This window comes from Oryctolagus cuniculus, chromosome 9 (genome assembly GCF_051225735.1).
Source record: "Oryctolagus cuniculus isolate XC-2025 breed Fujian yellow rabbit chromosome 9, ASM5122573v1, whole genome shotgun sequence".
Taxonomy (NCBI): domain Eukaryota; kingdom Metazoa; phylum Chordata; class Mammalia; order Lagomorpha; family Leporidae; genus Oryctolagus; species Oryctolagus cuniculus.
In genome coordinates, this window is record NC_142875.1 from 98065418 (window position 1) to 98092599 (window position 27182).

Below are 27182 nucleotides of genomic sequence, written 5' to 3' on the forward strand. Positions count from 1 at the left end.
TCTAAGAAAATGTAGCAGGACATAAATGCAAAAGACAGATCAAGCCATGCATGAAAAACAAACTGGGCATTTTATTGAAACAGTGAAATTTGTTTTGAACATGCTTGTATTGAATTTTTATAGTCACTTAGGTGTCTTCTTAATCCTGGGAGTGAAACAAGAAAATATTATTACAAATTGCTCAGAAACACATTTGTGGGATATAGGTAAATCATAGGAACCTAAGAGAGCCTTCAGAACTCACAAGGCAAGCTTAGTAAAGTCAGTTTGTAATCCATATTCATGAAAGTCATATTAAAGGACAGAATGTCTTCCAGGACAAAAAAAAAAAAGAGCACTGTGTGACAAAAGCTAATTGCTTACCAGGTAGTATTTTTTAAAATTCATTTGAAAGAGTAGAGGGAGGTTGGGGGGGGGAGAGTGAGAGAGCGAGAGCAAGAGAGAGAGAGGAAGAGAGTGAGAGAGCGAGAGTGTGAGAGGAAGAGAGATCTTCCATCTGCTTGTTCACTCCCCAAATGCCAGCAATATCTGGGATTATGTCACTCATCCAGCTGAGTGACAAGGATTCAAATACTTGAGCCATCCGTTGCTATCTCCTAAGGTGTTTATTAGCAGGAAGCTGGATCGGAACTGTAGGTGGAACTCAAACTCAGACACTTTAATATGAGATGTGAGTGTCTCAAGTGGCATCTTAATCGCTGTTCATGCTCGACCCATTCCACAATATTCTTATCTCTAAAGTTAAAACATGGCTTCAGAATTAACAATGGTTGTTATTTCTGGGGGTAGAATTCATTTCCAATGTTCTACAGCAAGGATGCATTGCTTTTGTAATTAAAATATTTAATGGCATTTTCATAGGGTAATAATTGTATCAGTATGGCAATCACTGCAAGGAAAAATGGAGCAATATTCTTATAATGTTGACAGTTGTCCTAATTTCTATCAGAAAGAGCAGAACAGTACTATAAGTTATCATGCATTTGTATGATTGACTATCATGTAATCAAAAGAATGACAATGTAGGTCTACATTAATATAGGAAAACTTCAAACATATGCTGTTAAGTGAAACAAAAGCAAGTTTAAAAACATACACAATGTGAGCTCATTTTCACTTGGTACATTATGTCTATATTTGGAGAAAAATGCAAGGTATACTAACAAGCAAAAAATAAAACAGAGCACTGCTTAAGAGACAGAGCAAGCCTCAGAATGCGAGCCAGGTGTGATAGGAATGTTGGAATTTTCAGACCAGTATTTAAAGGAATCATGAGAAGTGTGCCATGGAGCGCCAAATGTAAAAAGTAATTAAATACCAAAACAGGTAGAAAATGTAAGCAGAGAAATGGAAATTCTAAGAAAAATTGAAAAAAAAAAAGTTGAAGATCAGAAACGCTAACAGAAATGAAGAATGACTTTGATAGGCTCATTCATAAATTGTACACAACTAAGGAAAGACATCCTGAACTTGAGAATGTGGTGATAGAATCTTCCCAAACCAGAAAGCAAAGTTGGAAAAGGCTGAAAAACAGAATATACAAGAACTGTTGGAAAGTCACAAAAGGTATCACATATGAGTCATGGAAATTCCAGAAGAAGAAAGAAAAACTAACAGAGAAACTTTGAAGCATTAATGACTGAGAATTTTTCCATCTTGACATCAGGAACCAAACCATATCCATGACGCTCAGAGAGCACTAAGGTGTATAAATCCCAAAAGATTCCACTTGATCAATGGAGTAGGAGAAAAAGCCAAGAAGACACCAATCTATGGTCAATTGGTTTTAATCAAGATACATGATGACTGTATATGGGTGAAGTGGTCATTTTTCCCATTCAATTTTTGCTTGTAGCAGTTGTTTGTATTTCCACTAAAGTAGGGTTGTGAGTGATCAGAGCCTGTCACTCCAGGCGTCTACCTCACAGACAACAGTTGATGACTTAGGAGAGCTCCAACAGTGAAAATGACAAGGTAGCAAACAAGGTAGCAAACAATGTGGCAATGCCTAGTCACCCACCCCCCACATACCCGTGGGATGAACTTAGAGGACCTTGAGACAATAACTGATGGGAGGTCATCCCATCCGCACCCAGTGAGGATCCCCACATTTGTGGCAGTACTCAGGTACCCCAGGCTCTCAGGACAGCCGCTAGACCTCATCCCACCTGCATGTTTGCCATTAATATAGAAGTGAACACAAAATTCAGGCCCTGGATTCCAACACCTGTAAAAAGGCTTCTGCTAACCAAGGGCTGAGGATATGCTTGTGTCTTTCCAGAGAATGCAGGTCAGCCCATTTGGGTACCAGCCAGAAATATCAAGCCTGTGACTGACAGCCAACCAGAACCAGCTGAACAAGACTGAGAGCCTGCCTTGTTAGCAGACGCACCTGCCCTAACATCCTACCTTGAGAAACTGCCCATAGCCACAGTCCGATACTGTTTTATACCCCACTAGCTCTGGTCAGCCACTCAAATGGCCCACAGCCTGTGTGCGGTCATGCCATTCCGGATTACCATTGTTCCTCATTCCTACCCCTATCTGAGCAAGAACTCCTGTGGTCTCTTGTTTTGAGCGCTGGTTAGTCAATGACGGGTAAGATCCCCTGGGGGACAACCTAAGACAGGCACAGCCGCGTACGGAGACCACATGGAAACGGGGTCAACAATGGTATGGTCAAGAATCATGCCTCCCGTTGCTCAAAAATAAATGAAAAGGGGGAATGGTGGTGGAATGAGAAGGCCATGCCAGGATGGCCACTGGTAAGCAAGCGTCAGTTACTCAGGAATGGCTTTGAAACCCACCTGGCAATGGAGTCTGCCTGGCAACAGGCTGTGATTGGATGGCTTTGGAAACCACATGGCCAACGGAGCCTGCCTGGCAACAGGCTGTGATTGGATGGCTTCGGATACTGCCTGGCAACAGGCTGTGATTGGTTAGGGCATAAACCGCCCCTTGACCGGATTGGCTGCCTTGGCTATATAAGCTGTGGTACCAACTGAAATAAATGAGTCTGTGGGCTGCTCGCCTCTGGCCCACTTTCACCCGACTCCCAGGGTCTGTGTGGTGACTCCATGCCTCTTGCCCCCACCACGCTCCTCTTCTCAGAGCAAATCAACCTCAACATTGGGTCTCTTTGCTTTTCTACTTGCTCAACTTCTTATTTGGTGTAGTATTAAGCCCTTTTACTGTAATGCAAATTTAAAATGTTATCTCAAAAACAAGGGAAGAGGAAGGAGTGGGGATAGGGAGGAAGGGAATATTATTGTGTTCTTAGAATTGCGTCTACATATCACATTGAATCTGTTAAAAACTTAATTAAAAATAAAAATTTTAACAATTTTTAAGAAAATACATGATTGGGAAAAGACAGTCCATTCAACAAATTTTGCTGAGAAAGCTGCTATCAGTAAGCAGAAGAATGAAATTGGATCCATGTGGGACTTTATCTCTCTCTTATCCAAGAATTCACTAAAAATGGATGAAAGATTTATAAGACCTGAAATAGTGATACCACTACAAGAACACAGAAACTTCCATGGCATTAGATGAGGTGGTGATCTCTGAGATATGACTCCACAAGTCTGGTCATTGAAAGTAAAAATATGTAAATGGGTTTACATCAAATTAAAATGTTTCAGCATGCCGGGGCCAGCACTGTGGTACAATGGGTTAGAGCCATGGCCTGCAGCACCTGCAAGCCAAATGGGTGCCAGTTCCAATCCTGGCTGCTGCACTTCTGATACAGCTCCCCACTAGTGTGCCTGGGAAAGCAGTGGAAAATGACATAAGTCTTTGGACCTATGCACCAACACAGAAGACCTGAAGAAGCTCTTAAGTCCTGGCTTCAGCTTGGCCAAGCTGGGTCAGTGTGGCCATTTTGGGAGTGAACCAGCAGATGGAAGATTCATATTCTCTTTCTCTCTCTCTCTCTCTCTTCCTCCTTCACCCCTCCCTCCTTCACACCTTCTCTCTCTTTCTCTGACTGTGCATTTCAAATAAATAAAAATCTCAAGTTTCTGTATGCCAAGGTGAGGAAATTACCCAAAGAGTCTAAAAAAATTTTTCAAATCATACATCAAAGAAGGGACTACAACCCAAAGTATGTAAGAAACTTAAACTACTCAATAACAAGAAAATAAATAATCCAAATAGACAAAAGTACCCAACTTGACATTTTTGTCAAGAGAAGACATGCAAATGGCCAACAGATACATGAAATAAAAAACTCAACAGTTTTAATCAGGGAATGCAAATTGAAACCATAATGAGATTATTACCTCTCACCTGTTAGAATAGCTCTTATGAAGAAGATGATAACAAGCACCAGTTATGGTTTGGACAAAAGGAAACCCTTGCACACTGTTGGCAGGAATAAGTTAGTCTAGTCATTTTGAAATCTAGTATGGTGGTTCCTCAAAAAATGAAAAGTAGAATTACCCTAGGATTGAGCAATCCCACTTCTGGGTACATATCAACCGAACTGAAATCAGTGCATTGGAGAGATGTTTGTACTTCCAAGCAACATTGTCACAGTACTCAAGATCTGAAAACAACTTAATGTCCAGCAGCAGATGAACAGGTAAAGAATAGGTGGAATACATGCATAATGGCATACTATTTAGCTTTTAAAAATAAAGAAGTTCTGTCATTTGCAACAACATGAATGTATCTAGAAGACACTCTGCCAAGTAAAACAAGTCAAGAACATAGAGACAGATAGTACATGATCTCACTTATACATGGAACCCAGAGAGTTGAATTCATAACAGTAGAGCAGATTGATGATTACCAGAGACTGAAGCAAGGGAGTTCTCAGGAAGAAGGGACATGTTTGTCAAAGGATGCAAAGTTTTCTTTAGACAGGAGGAGTAATTCCTAGGATTCTCTTACACAACATAATTGTCAGAGTTTCTGTAGCATATGTCACAAAATTGCCTGTGATTTTTGTCAAATATTTATTCATTCATTTGAAAGGTAGAGTGATCAGGAGAGATTGAGCATCTTCTACCCAGTGATTCACTTCCCAAATGCTTGCAATAGCTGAAGATTGGCCAGGACAAAGCCAGAAGCCCAGAACTCCATCTGGGCCTCTGAAGGGTGTCAGCTGGGACTCATGCACGTGGTCCATCATGCACTACCTTCCCTGGCACATCAATGGGAAATTGGATCTGACATGGTATAGCCAGGACACAAACCCACCTTTTGATAGGATGTGGGCAATCCCAAGCTTAAGGTGCTGTGCCACACTGCCTACCATGAAAGAGTAGATTTTAAGTTTCTATACCACAAAGAAATGATGTGTCTGTGGATACATGTGATACTAAGCCTGATTTGATCATTCTCCAATATATGCATATATTGAACAATCATATTGTACTGCGTAAGTATATACAGCTACTATTTTCAAGAGAAATGCGAAATACTTAAATGTATTATTAATGTTTTGCACTGTCAGCTAGATACTGTCAACTACATGGTAGACATAGTGCTGGCTAAAAATAAAGCTTGAGAAGGAGAGAAAACAACAATATCACTATACAGTGATGTTTTAGTGACAAATTTACTTTTTCTTTTTTTTGAAAGGTAGAGTTATAGACAGAGAGAGAGAGAGACAGAGAGAAAGGTCTTCCTTCTGTTGGTTCATCCCCCAAATGACCGCTACAGCCGGTGCTCCACCGATCTGAAGCCAGGAGCCAGGTGCTTCTTTCTGGTCTCCCATGCGGGTGCAGGGCCCAAGGACTTGGGCCATCCTCCACTGCCCTCCCGGGCCACAGCTGAGAGCTGGACTGGAAGAGGAGCAACCGGGACTAGAACCCAGCATCCATATGGAATGCCAGCACTGCAGGCAGAGGATTAACCAAGTGAGCCACAGCGCTGGCCCCGACAAATTTGCTTTTTTTTTTCTTAATTTTTTGACAGGCAGAGTGGACGGTGAGAGAGAGAGACAGAGAGAAAGGTCTTCCTTTTGCCAGCGCACCGCGCTGATCCGATGGCAGGAGCCAGGTACTTACCCTGGTCTCCCATGGGGTGCAGGGCCCAAGCACTTGGGCCATCCTCCACTGCACTCCCTGGCCACAGCAGAGAGCTGACCTGGAAGAGGGGCAACCGGGACAGAATCCGGCACCCCGAGCGGGACTAGAACCCGGTGTGCCGGCGCCGCAAGGCGGAGGATTAGCCTATTGAGCCGCGGCACCGGCCCTGACAAATTTGCTTTTAACATTTACTTTCATCTGTTTGAAAGGTAGAGAGAGAGAGAGAGAGAGAGAGACAGACAGACAGACAGACAGATTTAGTACTCCAGTGCCCACAACAACCTAAGGCTGGGTCAGGCTTAAATCAGGAGCTGGGAACTCAATGTTGTTCTCCCACATGGGTGGCAAGGACCCAGATACTTGAGCCATCAGCACCTGCTGCCTCCCAGGATGTGCATTAGCAGGAGTCTGAATTGGAACTCCAGATGCAGCTCAAACCCAGTGACCACCATTTGGGATGGGGGAGTCCCAGCAGCTTCTTAATTACTGTGCCAAAGGCCTGTAGTTTTTCTTCTTTTTCCGTGCTTATATTTTATTTATTTTCCTGAAAGTTGTTTGTTAAAATATACCTAGTGTATATTCTGAAAAAAGAAATTTCATTTTAGCAAAACAAAATAATTTCAGTTATTTAAGGAAAGAAAAAAAGGACATGGAGTGGCAGACGGGTCAGCAGGAGAACATGACAGGGTCAGGGAGTTGTCTCGGGTTGTCCACAACCAGCATGTACGGCCAGGGTGCATGTCAGGTACATCCTTGCAGCAGAGACAAATCGAAATCGTGATCTTAAGTCCCAGTCATATTGATGTCCCATGATTAGTATCTGCCCTGATTCTGTACTCACCAACCAACTTTCTAGTTTATAATTTGTATCTGAAGTAGCTTTTTAAAGTAGAAGGCAAATGTTCTAACAAGTCAATGCAAACATCTGAAAATTAAGATTATCATATACTTAGTTTCAATAATGCAAAGCCCTAGCTAAGACCTATACAGGGAAGCAAAGGATTTTGATGTAGCATACTATGTGCCAGCTGTGAGTTTTCAACAAAGATTTAATGATAAAATTCCAAGAGCCAAAGAGTCACAGAGACACAGGCTGAGTGAAAAGAGAAATGGCAGACAGTCATTCTCAGAGCCCTGATCTCACCCTATTTGGTAAGATTTTCCTGATTTGATTCAGCATGGAAACTCTGCAGTTGACAGTCTGTTTCATGTGTCTGTGATGTGGCACAGGAACATATCTGAAATTCTGCTTCCCCTTAACTTCTGCATCTAAAATGCCTGACCCTGGGAGTTGGCATTGCAGTACGGTGGGTTAAGCTGACTCTTGAGATGCCTGGTTGGTTCGTTGGTTTTATATTTTTCAGAAATGAAATCCTCATGTCTGTGACACACCAAACTCTTACTTTTGGCAACTGCCTGGTGCCACAGGAGAAAGGTTAGGGAAACAAAAGCCAGATGATGAAAAACCTACTTTCCAGGGTGCTCCCAGTCCTTACCGTGTTTTAATGGACGTGAGAGATTTCCTGAAGGTAGACTGGATGTCTAACTCGAGCAGCCTCGGAATGTCTGGATATCCACCCAGCTGGTCCCAGGGTACATTTGTTGGTGTCTTCTCTGTTATTGGGTAGCTTGAATCGCATATATCAGTTTTCCAGATGGCATCCATCTGGTCATCTTGGTGTCTGCAGAGTCAGAGAAGCATTAAGTGAAAGTGCGTGGCTGGGCTGTGCCAATAGCCAATCAAAATGTCTGAGTCTTTCTCTCCCCTCAGTGCTTCACCACGGCCTTGTCCTGTTTTGCCCTCCCCTTGCACTGACAAGCATCAGCTATGCCCACTATGACAGACAGGTGGATGAAAAACTAGAACTTTCTGAAATGGTTAACAAGGCTGAATTTCCATGACTTCACCTAGAAATCCATATTAAAATACCTTCTTAGCATTATGAAGTACAGCAGACGTGGGTGTTTTCTGCTCCCTTCCCAGAGCTCCTCCGGGAGTTAATGCTTCTAAGCTTTTTTATTATACATTCTTAATGTAATTTATTTCTTAATGAGGAAGAATGCATTCCCCCTTTGTGTTTTTAGAAAGGAACTCAAGACCAATAAATCAACCTTTTGGTAAATAGTTCAGAGCATTAATACTGCCTTAGACTCTCCCCTGCACCGTATCATAGTGGTGGGGAAGAGGAGGATCTTGGATGGAAAAACTACTCTAGGTTTTATGCATCATCTGAACGTGTCAGTCTTTCCACCACATACCTAATATTCTTGACAGGTTGCATATCCTCTTCTGCTGGTGGCTGTTGGAATGTCTGCTGTTGGAATGTCTGTTGTTGGAATGTCTGTTGAACAAATTCTCTAGAGGAAGGTATCTCCTTTTTATGGATGCGCAAAGGAATTGGTCGACTAAGATTCAATTTGTATGTCTCTTGGAGCTATAAAAAGTTAAATCAGAAGGAGGATGTCATAAAAAGAAAGGAGCAGACTCTTTAGGGAGATCTTCTGAACTGGCCCTACCCTGAACTCCAGCTCCTTCTTTACCCTGCACTTGCAAGTCTTCCTCCTCCTCCAACTCCCCTCCTACATGCGCAATTTCAGAGATGGAATCTATGGGAACTCAAAACCTGGGTCCCAGTTAAGCTCCAGTCTTGGTCCTAATTGTGAAACTTTGTGTTAGTTGCTTATTTATCTACACCTGTTTATCTTTATTTCTAAAATAGGAATAACAGGAGTGTGGACATTGTATAAGGCAGCATATGTGGAATATAAATTATGATGCACTATGCAAACCTAAGATAGCCAGCATTTACTGAATACTCACTGAATGGCAGACACTGAGCCTGGCACTTCCCACGTCAGCTCATTTGGAATTTACAACTACCTTAGGGTTGGGAATTTTTATTTGTGTCTTACATATGGAGGAGCTAAGGAAAACTTCAGTTTTGGGGCATGTATTATGGTGCAGCTTATTTTTTTTTAGAGATTTATTTATTTGAAAGTTGGAGTTACACAGAGAGAGAAGGAGAGGCAGAGTTAGAGAGAGAGAGGTCTTCCATCCGCTGGTTCACTCCCCAGTTGACCACAACAGCTAGAGCTGTGTTGATCCAAAGCCTGGAACCAGGAGATTTTTCCTGGTCTCCCATGTGGATACAGGGGACCAAGGACTTGGGCCATCTCTGCTGCTTTCCCAGGCCATAGTAGAGAGCAGGATCGGAAATGGAGCACCAGGATTTGAACTTGCACCCATATGGAATGCCATCACAATAGGCAGCAGCTTTACTCACTATGCCACAGCGCCCGCCCCTGTGATGCAGCTTATTAACCTGCTCAGGAATCCTGCATCACATATCAGAGTGTTTGAGGTTGAGTCCATCTCTGCCTTTCAACCCAGCTTCCTGCTAATGCTCCTGGAAGGCAGCAGAAAATGGCCCAAATTCTCAAGACCTTGCCACCTATGTGGGAGACCAGAGTCAATTTCATGGCTCCTGGTTTTGGCCATGTTGAGAGCATGAAATCTTAAGGTGTCCAGGTATCTTACCTGGCATGTGGTGAAAGTGATTTGAATCCAGATAACCTGGTAACAGAGCCAGTCCTCTTAATGATCACTCCAATTCAGTGTAAAGTATTCATTCCTAGCTGCCCTCTTACCCATTTTGCTTTTTACTGTCTCTTCTTAATGCCTTCATACCAGTATGTCAGAATCCAACATTCCTGGACTCAGACCCTTACTCATCATCTGAAATGTGCTAGACCTGTGATTCCTGTTCGAAGGCTCATGTCACATCTTGCTGGGCTCCATGCACAATTGGCCATATTTCCAAATCAAAAAGTCAGGGATGATCTTTTTTTAAGATTTTATTTATTTATTTGAGAGGTAGAGTTACAGACAGTGAGAGGGCGAGACAGAGAGAAAGGTCTTCTGTCCATTGGTTCACTCCCCAAATGGCCGCAATGGTCAGAGCAGTACCGATCTGAAGCCAGGAGCCAGGAGCTTCTTCTGGGTCTCCCATGTGGGTGCAGGGGCCCAAGGACTTGGGCCATCTTCTTGCTTTTGCAGGCCACTGCAGAGAGCTTGATTGGAAGAGAAGCAGCCGGGACTAGAACCGGTGCCCAAATGGGATGCCGGTGCTGCAGGCGGAGGATTAACCCAGTCCACCACAGTGCCAAAGAGTTAATAATATTTAGAGAGAAAATGGTCCTAGAACTGCAGCTTGTGTTGTTTATTCTTAGAACTTCAGTTAGTGCTAGGAGCTTTCAAACACATAATCCCAGGGGGAAAATTCCCATCTCAGCTTTTGGAAGGCTGCTGTCACTCCCAAAACATATTGGCAGTTTTCTTAGAAGGGGCTCTAGGCCATAGTGAGTGTATGGCTGCTTGAACAGGGTTGTCTGGCCTAGTGTTATGGAAGCAGGTTGTCTCCCTTCTTGTCAAATCATGAGAGTAAACCCAGCTGTTTGAGAGTTTTGATGAGAAAGGTAACCAACCACCCAGGATTAGGGAGCAGTGACTTCAAGAGGGTTCACCTCTGGAGTCAGGGAGAGGTGGGATGACCAGGAAGGAGCTGAACGTTTCTGAAACTTGCACCTATTCTCCTCTAGAGATCTACCAAGTATTCCTGTTGTCCATCTATCAGTGTCACTGGTCATGGTGTCATGGTGAGTTGAATCATCTCAAAAGCTTATGCACTCGGAACCTCTGAAAATGTCCTTACTTGGAAGAGGGGGCTTTACATATGTAATTTGGTTGGCGATCTCAAGGTAAGATCACCATGGATTAACCAAGATGTCACTGTGTCCTAAGTCTGATGGCATGTGGCCTCCAAAGAGACCAAAGTGAATCCAGAACACACATGCTGAGGTGGTCATTTGGAAGATGGAGGCAAAGATGGAGTTTAGTGGCTGCAAGCTTAGGAATACCAAGGATTTCCAGTGGCACTGCAGTCTAGAACAGAAGCCTGGGACAGAGTTCTCCCTCAGAGGACCCAGAAGAAACCAGGCCTGCAGCACCTTGATTTCATACATTTCTGACCTCTGGAACCATGGCAGATTTCCTTGGGGGACTTTGTATTCTGCCAGGGCGCATTTGGATATTTATGCCATCATTCATGGCTATAGAAAATTGTCAACTTAAAAATTAGCCTCTTATAAATTCCTTAAATTGCAAGTCTTGCCCGTGGTTGCCTTGCCAGGGCCAAACAAATGATTTCATGGACCTTGTCTGGCCCATGGGCAGAACATTCCCCACACTGTACCATCAAGTTTCTGGTAATTTGTTAGGGTGTCCCTGGAAAAGTGGCATTTGTGGTCTGTGCAGGTTGGTGTTAAACTTTCAAAACATGGTACTGGGGCTGGTGCTATTGCTCAGTGGGTTAAAGCCCTGGCCTGAAGTGCCAGCATCCCATATGGGCACCAGTTCTAATCTCAGCTGCTCCTCTTCTGATCCAGTTCTCTGCAGTGGCCTGGGATAGCAGTAGGTGATGGCCCAAGTCCTTGGTACCCTGCACCCACATGGGAGACCTGGAGGAAGCTCCTGGCTCCTTTCTTTGGATCAGTGCAGCACTGGCCACTGTGGCCATCTGGGGAGTGAAACTGTGGATGGAAGACATCTCTCTCTGTCTCTACCTCTCTCTGTAACACTGTCTTTCAAATAAATAAAGTAAATCTTAAAAAAAGTGTAGTGATTTCGTATTTCTGTCATAACACACTGCAGACAGGGAACAGAAAACAGATTACCTGGCCAAATAAAGGTATCATTTTCCTCAGGCATTGATTCCGTTTCTCTTCCAGAAGCTTCTGCTTCTCAGTCCAGACATGCATCACTCTTTTCTGATAGCCATCAATTTTGCTCAGCATGACATAGAGTTTCTGCATCTCATAACCTTTCCCAGTGTTTCGGGTGGCTTTCACTCGACAGATTATGTAGTTTCTTGAAAAAAAAAAAGGGGGGGGGGATTAGATTGATTAGTTAAAGAGCTTAAGTTTTCTCATTCCTCAAATCATTCCTTGTTTCCCTCATTTCCCTCATTACTCACATCATCTCTTGCATGTAGAGAGCAATGGGATGGGATGGGAACAAGGGCTTTTGTTTCTACTTTTTAACCAGACATTAATCTACTTCTCTATGCGAATACACTTCCAATAATCTATATGGCCACTGAATTTTCATGAACTATTTAGAGTATTTTAGCATTCAAAAGCATTGCTTGTCATTTCAATGTTAAGATGTTTAAATACAAGTATTTTTTAAAAATTGTCTCAATGGGCACAATTCTCCATTTTTAAGAAACTGATATGTAAGACATGTAGCAAGTACTTAATACAGTTATTAAAAGACAGTGTCCATTCCTCCAAAACACTTATATTTTTAATAGTAAACTTTTATTTAATAAATATAAATTTTGAAAGTACAACTTTTGGATTATAGCAGTTCTTCCCCCCATAACCACCCTCTGATTTGCAAACCATTCCATCTGCTACTCCCTATCCCATCCCATTCTTCACCAAGATTCATTTTTAATAATCTTTATATAGAGAATATCAACTTAATATATACTAAATAAAGATTGCAGCAGTTTGCATCTGCACAGACACACAAAGTATAAAGTACTGTGTGAAGACTAGTTTTACCCTTAATTCTCATAGTACAACACATTAAGGACAGGGGTTCTACATGGGGAGCAAGTGCACAGTGACTCTTGTTGATTTAACAATTGACACCCTTATTTATGACATCAGTAATCACTCAAGGCTCTTTGTCATGAGCTGCCAAGGCTATGGAAACCTCTTGAATTCACAAACTCTGACCTTATTTAGACAAGGCCATAATCAAAGTGGGAGTTCACTCCTCCCTTCAGGGAAAGGTACCCCCTTCTTTGATGGCCCCTTCATTCCACGGGGATCTCACTCACAGAGATCTTTCATTTAGTTCATTTTTCACTACAGTGTCTTGGCTTTCCATGGCTGAGATACTCTGATGGGCTTTTTAGTCATATCTGAATGCCTTAAGGGCTGATTCTGAGGCCAGAGTGCCAACACACTTATAAATGAGATAGGGATTGACAAAGTAGCTGTGTAAAAGATACAATGAATAAATGCTAAACAAAATGAAAACAATGCTCTGTGAGCAAAAAGAAAGCATAATTAATAGAAGAGTAATAAAAAAGCTTTAAAATCTTTTAAATTTCATTTTAATTGAAAGGCAGAAAGCACTTCCATCCACTGGTTGACTCCTCAAATGCCAGTAGCAACCAGAGCTGTGGCATGCCAAAAACCATTGTCAGGAACTCAAACTAGGACTCCTATGTGTGTAGAATGGATCCAAGCACATGAGCATCTTAACCAGTGTGCCAAATGCTCATGTGATGAAGATTTTTAGGAATGTACCAAGTAAATCTTGAAGAAATGGCATACACCACCCTCTCCCAAGTTTTGCCATTCTCATTTCTACAGGAGGTAGAATGGGTATTTCCCAAAGTGTGGTCCCTGAGCACCTGGACTTCATCATTGAGGGCGCTTGTTGGAAGTGCAGATTCCAGGGTGCTTCCTCAGACATTTTGAGTCACTATCTTGCTGATAGTCTTTTGGAATCTGCAGTTTCAACAAAACCTTAGGTAAATTTTCTTTTACTAGAATTTGAAAACCATTATGCTAACCACCAGCATGGGAAGAAGAGGATGAAGAGTTTCAGGTTGCCTGGGCAAGCAGTAGAAGATGGCCCAAGTGCTTGGGCCCCTGTACCTGCATGGGAGACCAGGAAGAAGCACGTGGCTCCTGGCTTCAGATCAGGGCAGCTTTGGGGCCATTTGGGGAGTGAACCAATGGAAGGAAGACCTTTCTCTCATCTTTTCCTCTCACTATCTGTAACTCTACCTCTCAAATAAATAAAATATTTTTTTAAAAAAAGAATACTACGGGCCGGCGCCGCGGCTCACTAGGCTAATCCTCTGCCTAGCGGCGCCGGCACACCAGGTTCTAGTCCCGGTTGGGGCGCCGGATTCTGTCCCGGTTGCCCCTCTTCCAGGCCAGCTCTCTGCTGTGGCCCGGGCGTGCAGTGGAGGATGGCCCAGGTGCTTGGGCCCTGCACCCCATGGGAGACCAGGAAAAGCACCTGGCTCCTGGCTCCTGTCATCGGATCAGCACAGTGCGCCGGCCGCAGCGCGCCGGCCGCGGCGGCCATTGGAGGGTGAACCAACGGCAAAGGAAGACCTTTCTCTCTGTCTCTCTCTCTCACTGTCCACTCTGCCTGTCAAAAAAAAAAAAAAAAAAAAAAAGAATACTACCAACAAGCAGAAAATGACAGTTACATTGAGGGTGGTGAGTAGTCTGGGAGAATACAGAAGTATGAGAAGATGTGTCAAGATGTAGTGAGAGAATGAGACAAGGATGGCTGGGTAAAGGAGGATCTTCATAGGTATTTTAAAGAGTTTGGAATGTTTTTGTGGGTAATAGAGACCCTTCAAATATTTTCCTCAGTATATATAAATTTAGAAATCCATGATTACTTTTTTCATAATATGCATTGTTTTCCATGAACTTTTTAGGAGTCATATGCGTGAGCTTCAAAAAATTTTTGGTGCCAGAATAATGTTATAACTATTTCCCATGAATTTAATGAAGTACCTACCTCTGTGTGTGTGTGTGTGTGTGTGTGTGTGTTGATATATTCACTCAGGTGAATCCATACAATTTACCTGAAATTCTGTTTGAAAAATCGCCTTTCTATGGAATGCTACTCAGCCATTGTTTTGCAACAACAAAATGGGTGCAACTGGAAACCATTATACTTAGTAAAATAAGCCAGTCCTAAAAGGACAAATACCATATGTTTTCCCTGAACTGTGGTACCTACTAGAGTACCAAAATTATAATGTATATGAGTGAAATTGACATTTTGAGATTAAGTGATTATTTATGGCCCTTGTCTCTACTGTTGAGGTACAGTGTTTGTTTCTTCTGTTTGTTGAGTGTTTTACTTAGTGTAGGGCTAATCTTATGAGTATGAAGTAGAGTGAGAGTAGATCATTATGAAAATTAAAGGAAGGAATGATACAGAAAGGAGGAGGCTGGGTAGAGTGGGAAGTATTACTATGCTCCAAAATCTGTGTATGTGAAATATTTTTAAAAAGATTTTAAAAGCAAATTTTTTAATTAAAAATATTTTTTTTCTTCTTTCTTCCTCCCTCACTTCCTTTCTTTCTTCCTTTTCTTTCTAGAGATAATAACTTTGCTTATAGGTCTCTTTTTAAGTGGATATAATTAATAATTTGAAACCTGCCGTATATATTGATGTTTTAATACTAATGTGTATTAACTTTTATTTTTTCCCATAAGCCTTTTTTTCACAACACATGTTTTCTATCATTTTCTATTTACTAAATGTGGTCTTTTGAGATCTCTCCCCCCATAATTTTTCCCTTTTGGTATTTCACTACTTGGTAACATTTTGTTCCTTTTCATTTTAGGTATATTATGTTTCATGTATCTTTAGAGATAATTCATTCTGAACTACTCATACTCAGCCTAGGGAGAACCATGGGAATTATCTGCTCATTTAAAAGTCCCTGCACAGAAGCAAGACTATTCATCCTCGTAACCTTTTGCTTCCACTCTCTTAGCCAGTGCCATTTGTATTGATAACATATTGCCCCCATTGTAAGGAATGGTTTTTATCTGCTTTACGTTTACCATGGTTTGCGTTTACGGAATATCTACTTAGAGTCAGGTCAAGTACTAGAAATTATACATCAATCCTCTCAACTATTCGTTGAAGCAAATATCATTGCATTCACAGTATAAACATCACATTTGCATCTCAGAGAGGTTCAAAATTAGACATTTAAACCCAAGTCTGCCTGATTTCCATAACCAAATTTGAGTAGTATATTTTCATGGGGTTTAACCTTGTTCATGTGATGTTTCTTCAAACAATTCTAGATTAGACAAGTTTGAGTCTCCCACAAAAGTTTCTTTTTGTAATTTTACTTATTTGAGAGACAGAGATAGGCAGAGAGAGCTCCCTTCTATAGCTGGGACTGGGCCAGGCCAAAGCTGGGAGCCAAGAAGTCAAACCAGGTCTCCCACATGGGGAGCAGGAACCAAATTACTTGAGCCATCACCAGGGCCTCCCAGGGTTCACATTAGCAGGGAGTTGGAGTCAAGATCCAGACTCAGAGTCAGCTGTTGAACCCAGGGACACAGTGGGGTGGGATGTGAACATTTAACTGCTAGGCTGAATGCCCACCCACCCCCTACAAAATTCATATTTCCTTTGGCCTATCGATTTTTACTGTTTCAAAAGGTCAGTGAATCCACTTTCAATTACAAACCCCACAGCTTTCCCTCAGTTAACTGGAGTTACAGTTAACTGGAGTTACAGTGTGGAAATTCCACCAAGGCAGAGTGTCCTTTAGGACAACAGGAAACCCTGCAGTAGTAATTTCACTGCCACCTTTATATTCCTTCAGGAGTTAGGTGGATGCCCTCTGTTCCTAGCTTATGGCTGTGCATGAAGCTTTACTCCCCCTTAGATCCATCCTCCACATGAATGGCTTTCACTGCCCTAGAAAGGTTCTTCAGTTACCCTCTGTCTTGTGCAGACTGAGTTACAAGATCTTTAGTGTACTATTTAAGATTCTCTGTTAGCTGGCCATCCCTTGGGGTTCTTGTGTCCCATAGCAGAGTGCCTGGTTCAAGTACTGGCTCCTCCGCTTCTAATTTAGCTTCCTGATAATGCACATCCCAAGAGGCAGCAGTTAATGGCTCAAGGACTTGGGTCTCTGCCATGCCCATGGGAGACCTGGAGTTCCAGACTTCCAAGTTCAGCCTGGCCCAGTTGTGGGCATCTGGGACAATTAGGGAGTTAATCATTGGATGGGTATTTCTCTCTCTCTCTCTCTCTGTGTCTCTCCCTTTCATTCTGTTGTTCAAATAAGGAACATCAGCACATTTAAAAAACACTTCCTGTTTAAAAATATTAAATATTAAATAAATTTCTAATAAGATAAATTTATCTGGATGGGATTAAAGTTATATGAAGTTAAATATTCTGGAATGTTGATTTATATATTTCAATTTTTAAATTATTTTACTGAAGTAAGTGTTCCTGTTGCTGAGGTATTCAACATCATCAATAAATCTTTCAAATAAGCTGTTATGTAAACACTGGAAAGCTGTCAAAGAACTCCAAAAGAGTGCCAAGTCCCTATAATATCATAGGTGAAATCCACCAAATATTCAAAGATCAGCTAACTTTCCTATTAAACTTTTTCAGAGTATAAAAAGATGAACATCCATACTTCTTTTAATGGTACAAAATTAGAATCATAACAAAATTTGATAAAGATAAACCATAGAAGTAAACCATCTGCCAAACTTACTCATGAATACCAGTTAAAAAGCCCCTAATAAAATATTACAGATTTCACAACACATTCCAGGAAGTTTATACTGGGAGTGAAACTGACCAAGTTTAAGGATGTTTTGTATTTTCTCTGCCATTGTTGTGAGTGTGCCTGACTCTGCCTTGCCAAGTCTTCTCATAAGACTTTCACAGAAAGAGATTCCTGGGCAAAAGGCAAAAATTCACCCCATTCTTCAGTGGATTCAGTTGAAAACTAGTAATGAAATCAGGTGGCACTCCCAGAGGAGACAATGGAAAAGAATCAGGCTGCAGCTATAAGGAGCTGCAACAGGAAAGGCGCACCTACTGATCCTGCATCAGGGGCACTGCCATCTTAATCCTATCAAGCTGAAGAGGTCACCGTTGTCTGGAAAGCAGGACATGCTTAGGGGTTGACTTTCTCTTTTTCCCCAAGTCCTGTGTTACTGGTTGGTTCAGTTATACATCTGTGCTACTTAAGAAAACAAAAAGTACTTCACAACTTCTCAAAAAGGAGAATGTAAAGGTAAATGGTATTTTTAAACCCGTTGAATGTGGAATTTTCCTAGAAAAAAAACATGGGGAGCAAGTTTTGTGGCAGAGTGGGTTGAGGGACCGCGTGATGCTCACGTCCCATATCAGAGTGCAGGTTTGAGTTTCAGCTACTGGCCTTCTGACTCAGGTCCCTGCTAATAAACCAGGTATAGCAGTAGAAAATGACTCGAGTACTTTGGCCCTTTATCACCCTGTGAGAGACCTGAAAGTGAAAGTCCTGGCTCCTGGCTAGAGCCTGGCCCAGACCTGTCAGATATGGCCATATGGTAAGTGAATCATCAGAAGGAAGATCTCTTTCTCCATCGCTGTGGCATTCAAATGAATAAATAATTTAAAAACGCTAGGCGGCAACTGAGTAGCCATGTGAAAAACACCCCAGCAAAGTCCATCTACTACTGTAGAAAATTAAGGATCTGACTTAACTGTAAGACAAGCAATGAAGCTAATAACCAACCTTAAAGACACCCAAAGAAATCCAGGAAAACATTTAGTAATCTCAGAATGCAGAAGGCCTATCTTAATAAATCAAACCAGCAAATAAAAATAAGAATTTTCTACAAACCCAAAATTACCAAGAGTGGAGTAAAAACACAAATGGGTGAAACTGGCTAGGGGCTACTTTTCCAAATATTTGAATAGGACACATGAATCCATTTCATGAAAACTTGGTAACTATTGAAAAATGGGCAAAGTATTTGAATAGGATCTTCACAGGAAATGAAATGCAGATGGATCTGATGTCTATGAAAGATACTTAGCCTCACCCACAACAAAGCAATGCAAACTAAAACAATGAGATTCCACATTTGATCTGTTGTATTGGCAATGAACACAAAGTGTAATACCCCATGCTAGTCTTTTTAAACATCTGTTCATTGAGGTGGACATTCGACACAGTGGTTTGGGTGACACTTGGGAAGCTCACCATCATGAATTGGAGTTCTTGGGTTCCATACCTGCTTCCTGCTCCCAGTGCAGCTTCCTGCTGATGCACACCCTAGGAGGCAGAGGTGATGGCTCAAGGAGTTGGGTTCCTACCAGCCACATGGGAAATGTGCATTGAGTTCCTGGCTCCTGGCTGCAGCTTGGCCCAGCCCAACTGTTGAAGGTATTTGGGGGAGTAAATCACTGGGTGGGTGGGAGATTCTCTCTCTCAGTCTCTCTGCCTTTCAAGTAGGTAAAATGAACAACTTGTTAAAAAATTAACTTCTCTTTTTAAAAATGCTTATTTCAAAGCAGAAAAAGGGAGACAGAGCAGGAACTCCCATTTGCTGGTTACTCCCTCAAATACCTGCCACACCGAGGCGGTGGTCGGTGTGCTAAACTGTGAGCCGGGAACTCAACCAGGGCTCCCATGTGGTTGACAGGAACCCAGTCACTTGGCCATCACCTCTGTCTCCCAGGATCTGCATTAGTAGGAATCTGGAATCAGGATCGGGAGCCGGATCCAGGGATTCAACACAGTTACTCTGATATAGGACATAAGGATGCTAACAGGTTGTCTTAGCTGATAGGCCATCCATCAGTGTCCATCTCCATTTTTAAAGATCATACATCAACTGGGGTAGTTGATTTGGTCTAGCCGGTAAGTCACCCATTAAGCTAGTGGCTAAGATGCCCATTTCCATATCAAAGTGTCAGGATTTGATACCTACTCTGCTTCCTGATTTCAGGTTCCTGTTACTGCAGACCCTGGGAGGCAGCAGTGATGATGCAAGTTGGGTCTCTGCCAATTTGAGGAGACTAGGATTTTATTCTTAGCTCTGAGCTTTAGTCCTGATCCACTTCTGCCCCACGTGGGCATTTGGGGAGTGAACCAGGAGTTGGAAGTATTCTCTCTGTCTCTCTGTCTCACAAGTGAATTTTAAAAATGAATGTAATTAAACATTATTTTTAAAAAAAGAAATAAAAATCCTACATCTTCTGGTGAACTGAAGATGAAAGAAACTCAGAGTGACCAGCCGGCATCTCTGACCTTTAGAAGTTGATCTTTTGGAGATCAACCATGATTCACAAAACATGCCTTAGCATCTCTGCTTGAGATATGAAAGAATGAAATGGATCTTGTTATTCCCCATTTCTTATTCACTTAAAAATGTCTCCTTTTGCTGTCTTAAACAGGCTTCCATCCTACATATCTTCAATGAAAGGTTCTCTCACAATATACAATCTGACAAACATGACTATACTTCTAGGGCAAGGAGGGAGGATATTTGATATCAGACTGTTCAGGAAAAAGCTGGGCATAGATCAGCTAGATCATTGGAGAATTGTCTACCTGAAGCGCTGGATCAGCCTGTGGGCAGTGTACTTGTGGAACAGGTATCCTAGCCGAACCTGGTCTGTGTGAAGGGTCTCGATGATGAGATTCCTAGCTGTTGTGTGGAGCGGGGAAGGGAGTCCATTAGTTGTTAAGGCCTGATTCAATAGCATCAGGTTCTTCCTCTGAGCCTTCACGTCAACAAAATACATCCTCCCTTCAAGCTCTTTGGGAGAGGAAGGGGGCACCATCATTTTGTCTTTGTTGATGTCTGAAGCTGGCTTCATGAACCGTGGTGTATCTAGAGAGGGGTGTTGGGATTTCGAGGCCCACTGAGAAAGAGGTTTCTGTGATGTCCTGGATATCTGAGGAGTGGCAGAAGGCAGGGCCATTCTCGACCTCTGTCGAGTGTGCAGGATTTCCTCATTAGTGAAAGGGACCTGTGATGCTGGTGTTAGTTGAGGAGCGAGAGAAGGCAGTGATGTTTTAGGCTTCTGCAGAGAGTGCAGGGTCCCCTCACCGGTGTAAGTGATGCATGATGTTGGTGTGCTGTCGCTGGAGAGATGGGACTGAGGCTCCATGGGTGAAGCAATCCTTACCAGTCCTTTCTTCCTCCCAGAAGAGGCCACACCTTTCTGGGGCATTCCAGCAGCTGAGGGGGTCCATGATGTGGAGGGATGCGCAGAGCCGGGAGCGATCCATGGTAAAGTTTCTCCAGGAAGGGTTGATGGTGCCACATGTTGTGCAAGGGCAGAAGGGGCCTGGAGAGAGGGGGGCTGCCCAGTGGAGACAGGAGGCTGGTGTGCCGGAGGCTGTGCAGAGGAGGGTCCAGACTCCAAGAGCGCTCCAGGGAAGGAAGGCGGCCCAGGAGCCAAGGACTGGCCAGGAGAGAGAGGACCATGGAGAACTGGGCTCTTTGTAGAGGTGGATGTTGTTCCAGATCTAATAGGCCACCTGGGAGTGAGTGGGGCCTTCATTGCTGGAGGTGGCCAGGCAGTTTGAGGAAAGTCCTGCTTTGGCCTCACTGCCTCCAGCTCAAGGGGCTGCCCTGGAGTAGGAGGGGCCGTGTCAGGGGTAAGGTGGGCCCCCTGAGTCTGAGTGTGGTGAGGGGCCAGAGTGGTCCTCAGGGCCAGGGCCTGAGTGATCCCTAGGTCCTGGGCTTGCAGGGTGGTCAGAGAGGTCCCCAGGGCCTGGGCCTGCTGATCGGTAAGAGTGGTTCCCATGGCCTGGGCCTGCTGCAGGGTCAGAGAGGTCCCCACTGCCTGTGCCTGCTGTGGGGTGAGAGTGGTCCCCAGGGCGTGGGCCTGCTGGGGGCTCAGAGTGGTCCCCAAGGCCTGGGCCTGCTGATGGGTAAGAGTAGTCCCCATGCCCTGGCTCTGCTGATTAGTAAGAGTGGTCCCCATGCCCTGGCCCTGCTGATTAGTAAGAGAGGTCCCCAGGACCTGGGCCTGCTGTAGGGTCAGAGTGGTCCCCCGCACCTGGGCCTGCTGCAGGGTCAGAGTGGTCCCCACAGCCTGGGCCTGCAGATGGGTAAGAGTGGTCCCCATGCCCATGCCCTGCTGATTAGTAAGAGTGGTCCCCCGGGCCTGGGCCTGCTGCAGGGTCAGAGTGGTCCCCACGGCCTGGGCCTGCTGATTAGTAAGAGTGGTCCCCACAGCCTGGGCCTGCAGATGGGTGAGAGTGGTCCCCATGCCCTGGCCCTGCTGATTAGTAGGAGAGGTCCCCAGGGCCTGGGCCTGCTGATTGGTTAGAGTGGTCCCCCGGGCCTGGGCCTGCTGTAGGGTCAGAGTGGTCCCCAGGGCCTGGGCCTGCTGATTAGTAAGAGTGGTCCCCACAGCCTGGGCCTGCTGATGGGTAAGAGTGGTCCCCCCTGCTTGTGCCTGCTGGGTGGTGAGAGTGGTCCCCATGCCCTGGTCCTGCTGATGGGTTAGAGTGGTCCCCACAGCCTGGGCCTGCTGATTAGTAAGAGTGGTCCCCACCACCTGTGCCTGCTGGGGGGTGAGAGTGGTCCCCACCGCCTGTGCCTGCTGGGGGGTGAGAGTGGTCCCCATGCCCTCATCCTGCTGCAGGGTCAGAGTGGTCCCCACGGCCTGGGCCTGCTGATGGGTAAGAGTGGTCCCCATGCCCATGCCCTGCTGATTAGTAAGAGAGGTCCCCAGGGCCTGGGCTTTCTGATGGGTAACAGTGGTCCCCAGGGCCTGGGCCTGCTGAGGGATTAGTGTTTTCCCCAGGGCCTGGGCCAGCTGAGGAGTCATAGTCTCCACATCTTGGGCCAACTGAGGGGTTAGAGGCCTGATAGCCTTGGCTTTTGGGGGGATCAGAGTGGTCCCCAGAGTCTGGGCCTGCTGAGGGGTAAGAGTGGTCCTCAGGGCCTCTGCCTGCTGGGTGGTCAGAGTGGTACCCAGGGCCTGGGCCTGCTGGGTGGTCAGAGTGGTCATTAGGGCCTGGGCCTGCTGGGATGTCAGAGTGGTCCCCAGGGCCTCTGCCTGCTGGGGTGTCAGAGTGGTCATCAGGGCCTGGGTTTTCAGAGGAGTGAGGGGTTTGTATTTTGGGTGGGGCTGTGGGTAAACAGGAGGGGCTCCAGGTTGTGAGGACTCGGTGAAGGGGGGAGCGGCGTTTGTGTTCAGCTCCAGCTGTCTCTCTCTCTTCAGGCCCTGGCTCAGCTTCGCCTCATTTTCCTCTGAGACCACCTTTTGCTGTTTTGTTGGCTCCAGTGTTTTCAAGTCAGCAGTACCCTTCAAAGGCCCAGGACCCATTTGCTGATGGTCTTCAGGTGGATGGTATTGTTGTCCCGGCAAGTCTGGGGTCAGTACAGCTGGGGCTTTAAGTGAAGAGCCCCACTTTATCTCGGAGGATTTGATATTTTTTGTTGGAGATTTATATAACGTATTTTCCAGTTCCTTGGCTAAAATATTGTCCATACTGTCTGCTATGTCCCCAGCCTTGATATGGGTCCTGGATGTGGGCACTGATGTATATTCTTGCTGGCCTGCACGAACTGTGGATTGAATTAGCTGTTCATAGGTTTCTTCTCTCTCTTGCAGTTTTCATTGCAGCAGCTCGTTTTGCTCGCTAAGGTCACAGATCATCCTTCTGGAGAGTTCTTTTTCTGTTTCGTACTTTTCGAAAAACATGCTGTCACTTACAATGTTAGAAACATTGACTTGTTCACACATGGCACTCAAGGCTTTGTAAAGATTTAATATAGTTGCTGAGATATATTTGATTGCAGTGTTTTCCATTTTGTTGAACATTGAAGAACCTATGAGTTCTTGTAACATACGTTGAATTTCCAAAACCTTGGTGTTGGTTGTAAATTGATCAGAGATCATTTGATCTGGTCTTAGTGCAAGGGCTGTTGCAGGTCGCTTTATAAATCTGTCTTTCCATGTTTTCCATAGAGCACCTCTAGATACTGGAAGCAAAAAAAGTAAAACAAAACAATGAGATCGTATTGCTTCTTTTGTGCTGTGCTCTATGTTTAAGCCTAATGAATTTAGCCCAAATGGACAGGTAACTGTATGTTGAAGATTAGTCAGAAAACTTTAGCTATGACCCTGGCCTTGTGCCACACCAGATTAATCCACAACTTATGACCCTGTCATCCCATGTTGGAGCACTCACTGGAGTCCCAGATGCCCTGCTTCTGATCCATCTCCCTGCTAATGTGCCTAGGAGGATGGTGGGGGATGGCCTGAGTTCCCAGCCTCTGTCACCCACATGGGGATAAACTAGATGGAGTTCCAAGCTTCTGACTTCACCCTGGCCCAGCCAACTGGGAAGTGAACCAGTAGATGGACGATCTCGTTCTCTCTGTGTCTCCTTCTGTCTGTCACTCTACCTTTCAAATGAGTAAATCTTTGAAAAAAGAAAAACAGAGAGAAAACTGTAGCTCTAAAAGTTTTGGTTTTAGAATCATGTTTTCTTGCAATCACCCAGAGTTGCTTCCAGAGGCAAGGAGATGAACTCAGTTGTGACATCATTAACTCACTGTTACTTGAACTTTGGGTTTCGATAGAATACAAATCCAACTTTCCCCTGAGTTTGGCTGCTTGATGTGTTCAGTTTTCTCTTTTGGGTTCCTGACCCCTTTTCTACCTTTTCTTACTGTGAGAAACTTTGATTCTTTCAAAAGGGCCATTAATCAACAGACAAAAGATATACTGAATGGCTGAAGGAGAAACTCAGCAACTTTCCCTGCACAACCAATGACTGAAGTGTCTGGGTCCCAACTGCCCATGTGGAACACCTGGATTGTCAGACATGTATGAAAAGAAAAAGTCCCACAAGATCCAACTACAGGTGACACGCCTTGGATTCAAAGACACAGAGAGCAGAAGTAAAGTGATAGAAAAAAGATACACTGTGAATATGTGGGAGCTGAAGATTATATACTATCTGACAAAACAGGTATCAGCACAACAACAATGGTTCTAGAGACAGTGAGGGTCAATATATCAGCAAGCTGTAATGATTATAAACATACAGCACACAGCCAAGCCCCCAAACACACAGAGACTGACGGAATTAAAGGGAGAAGTAGATAACGTCATAGTGTGGGGGAATACAATTTCTCACTGTCAATAGTGGGTGGAACATGGGCCTGTGTTGGGGCCCTCTGATTGGATTTCAGAGGTCTTGAAAGGTACTGAGAATCATTTAACATGTTGAGTTTTATGGTCTATAAATGATACTTCCACCAACCTGCATTTTGAGAAAAAAAGAAAACTCCATTTGCAAAGTCACAAAACACAATTACCTGTTTTTTTCTTCTGTGTCTTCTTATCGTTAAGGAAAGTGGTGCTGATGCTACATAGTATATTGACATTGTTCTCAATGGCTCTCAGTGTTTCTGGAAACATCTCCATTTGTACTATCCAATGGTAGTGTTCCTCAACATCAAATGCAGTTATTTCAGACAAAATAACATCTTGGAGAGAAGAAAAGCATTATTTTGTGCATACAAAGAGATAAGCATAACCATATAGCTTTATAACATCAGGTAACTATGAAATAAATTGTATTCAGGAGTACAGTCATGGTTATCATGCATTTAGTGCTATTCTGAGGCTTTTCTCAATGAAACAGGTAAAGACTTGGAGGAAGAAGCTGAGTAGTAAGTTTATGAATCAAGTTTTTGAAAGGTATCTGTTTGGTTTTGTTCTTTATCTCCAAGGAAATCAGTGTCTAAAATAGGAATAGATGCTTTCATATTGGGTGTCTAAATGTAAATCGACCTGTTTGGGCAGTTTTCTAGTGTTTCCTAACCCCCATTACATGGAATTTCTTGTAAGGAGATGAAATATTTTAAACAAATGGTGAAGGGCCCAGCATTGTGGCGTGGATTGCAGGATTCTCCTTATTCTACATATCAGAGTGCCGGTTTGGGCCTCAGCTGATCTGCTTCCAATCTCTCTTTTTGTGAATGTGCCTCAAAATGCAGCAGAATATGGACAAAGTTCTTGGGCCCATGCCACCAGTATGTGAGACAGGATGGGGTTCCAGGCTCTTAGCTATGGCCTGGAACATCCTGGGCCATTGTGGCCATTTGGAGAATGAATCAGCGAATGAAACGTCTGTCTGTCTATCCATCTATCTATCTATCTGTCTATCCCTGTTTATCTCTCTCCTTCTTTCTCTGATGCTGTGCTTATTATTGTATGCTTGTTCATTCTTTAATTCAACCAGTGTCTATTCAGATGTGTACTGTTGCGAATCTTGCTGATACAGCCTTAAATACAACAAGTTCCCTAACTTCCTACTGCTTACATTCTAGTGAAAGGAGACAGACAGGAAATAAAAATTAAATTGTGTGGTATGGCAGATACGAATGTGTGTAGACAAAGGTAAAGATGCTTGGTAATGCAGAGTGTGAGGTAACAGGGAATGGGGATGTCAGAAAACACATTGTTTTTAAAGTGAAATTTAGGCAAGGAATGAGTGACAAATGTTCCAGGCAAGCAAACAGGAAGCATAAAGACATTGGGCTGGGGCATTACTGGCATGCTTGAAGAAAAACAAGGAAGTCAGCATGTTCACTAAGTGAGCAAATCTATATTTCCTTCTTACTGGGAAATGAGACAGACATTTTCTGAAAAACCTCCTTAGTGTTTTCTTCTTTAATCTGACTAATGCTCCACAGTAGAGTTGTTGACTTTGTGATTTTTCTCTGAAACACTTCTAGACACTTACTCCATTCCTCTAACCAGGCCAGAATGTAGGCAAGTATCTTCTCTCTGTTTTCAGCGTTCTTAGAGTAAGTACCCATTCTCTCCAGAAACAGGGATCTCTGTTTCCTCATGTGTTCTGTAAGAGAGATGCGGTGTCCAGAGGACAAGTCAAAGTCAAGACTGTAGCGAGCCATTATTCGGTGCACGTTGCTCATTATTTCAGTCATCTGTGTTTTAATGTTCTGAAGAAAACAAAGAGATAATATGTAAACAAAAGCTTTGAAGGAGGGGCTTGTAGAACTGCATTGAAGGAAATTTAAGTCTCAGAAATGGAGAGCTGCACCATCTCACAGATTGAAAGACAGCATTGTAGAGATCTCATGGCTCCCCAGATTAATCAAGATGCTCAGTAGAGATCCAGGCAAAATTCAAACATGTGTTTCACAATGGATTTTAAACTTCTCAGTCCAGTTCCAGAAATTGTACAGATAGAAGAGTAAATGGCTAAAAATTTCCAAGACTTTCCCAGGTAAAAACATTTGATAGTGATGTTGTAAGATTTGATTGGTCACCATTCTGATACTATGAGGGCATCAGAGTTTTATTAGGCCCTTTTCTACACTTGTGGTAATCGGGCTGTGTAGTACTGCAAATCGACCAGTGAGTCAGAATGGAGACCACCAACAGGCCCACACACATACACAGAAAGCCGCTTTATGAAAGAACCAGTTTTACACATCAGTGGGGAAAGAATGAACTTATCTCCAAGTGGTGTTGACACA

General features: G+C 43.6%; 1 protein-coding gene across 1 annotated transcript in view; it reads right to left on the reverse strand.

The window, feature by feature from the left end:
* Positions 1–7530: 7530 nt before the first annotated feature.
* Positions 7531–27182, reverse strand: part of LOC103349015 (uncharacterized) — a 28745-nt gene continuing 9093 nt past the window's right edge. Inside the window, 8 exon segments of the mRNA XM_089303315.1 lie at positions 7531–7720; positions 8298–8473; positions 11772–11964; positions 20249–20531; positions 20751–20865; positions 21256–23645; positions 24990–25160; positions 26423–26642. Of these exon segments, the coding sequence (XP_089159441.1) occupies positions 7531–7720; positions 8298–8473; positions 11772–11964; positions 20249–20531; positions 20751–20865; positions 21256–23645; positions 24990–25160; positions 26423–26642 (3738 nt within the window).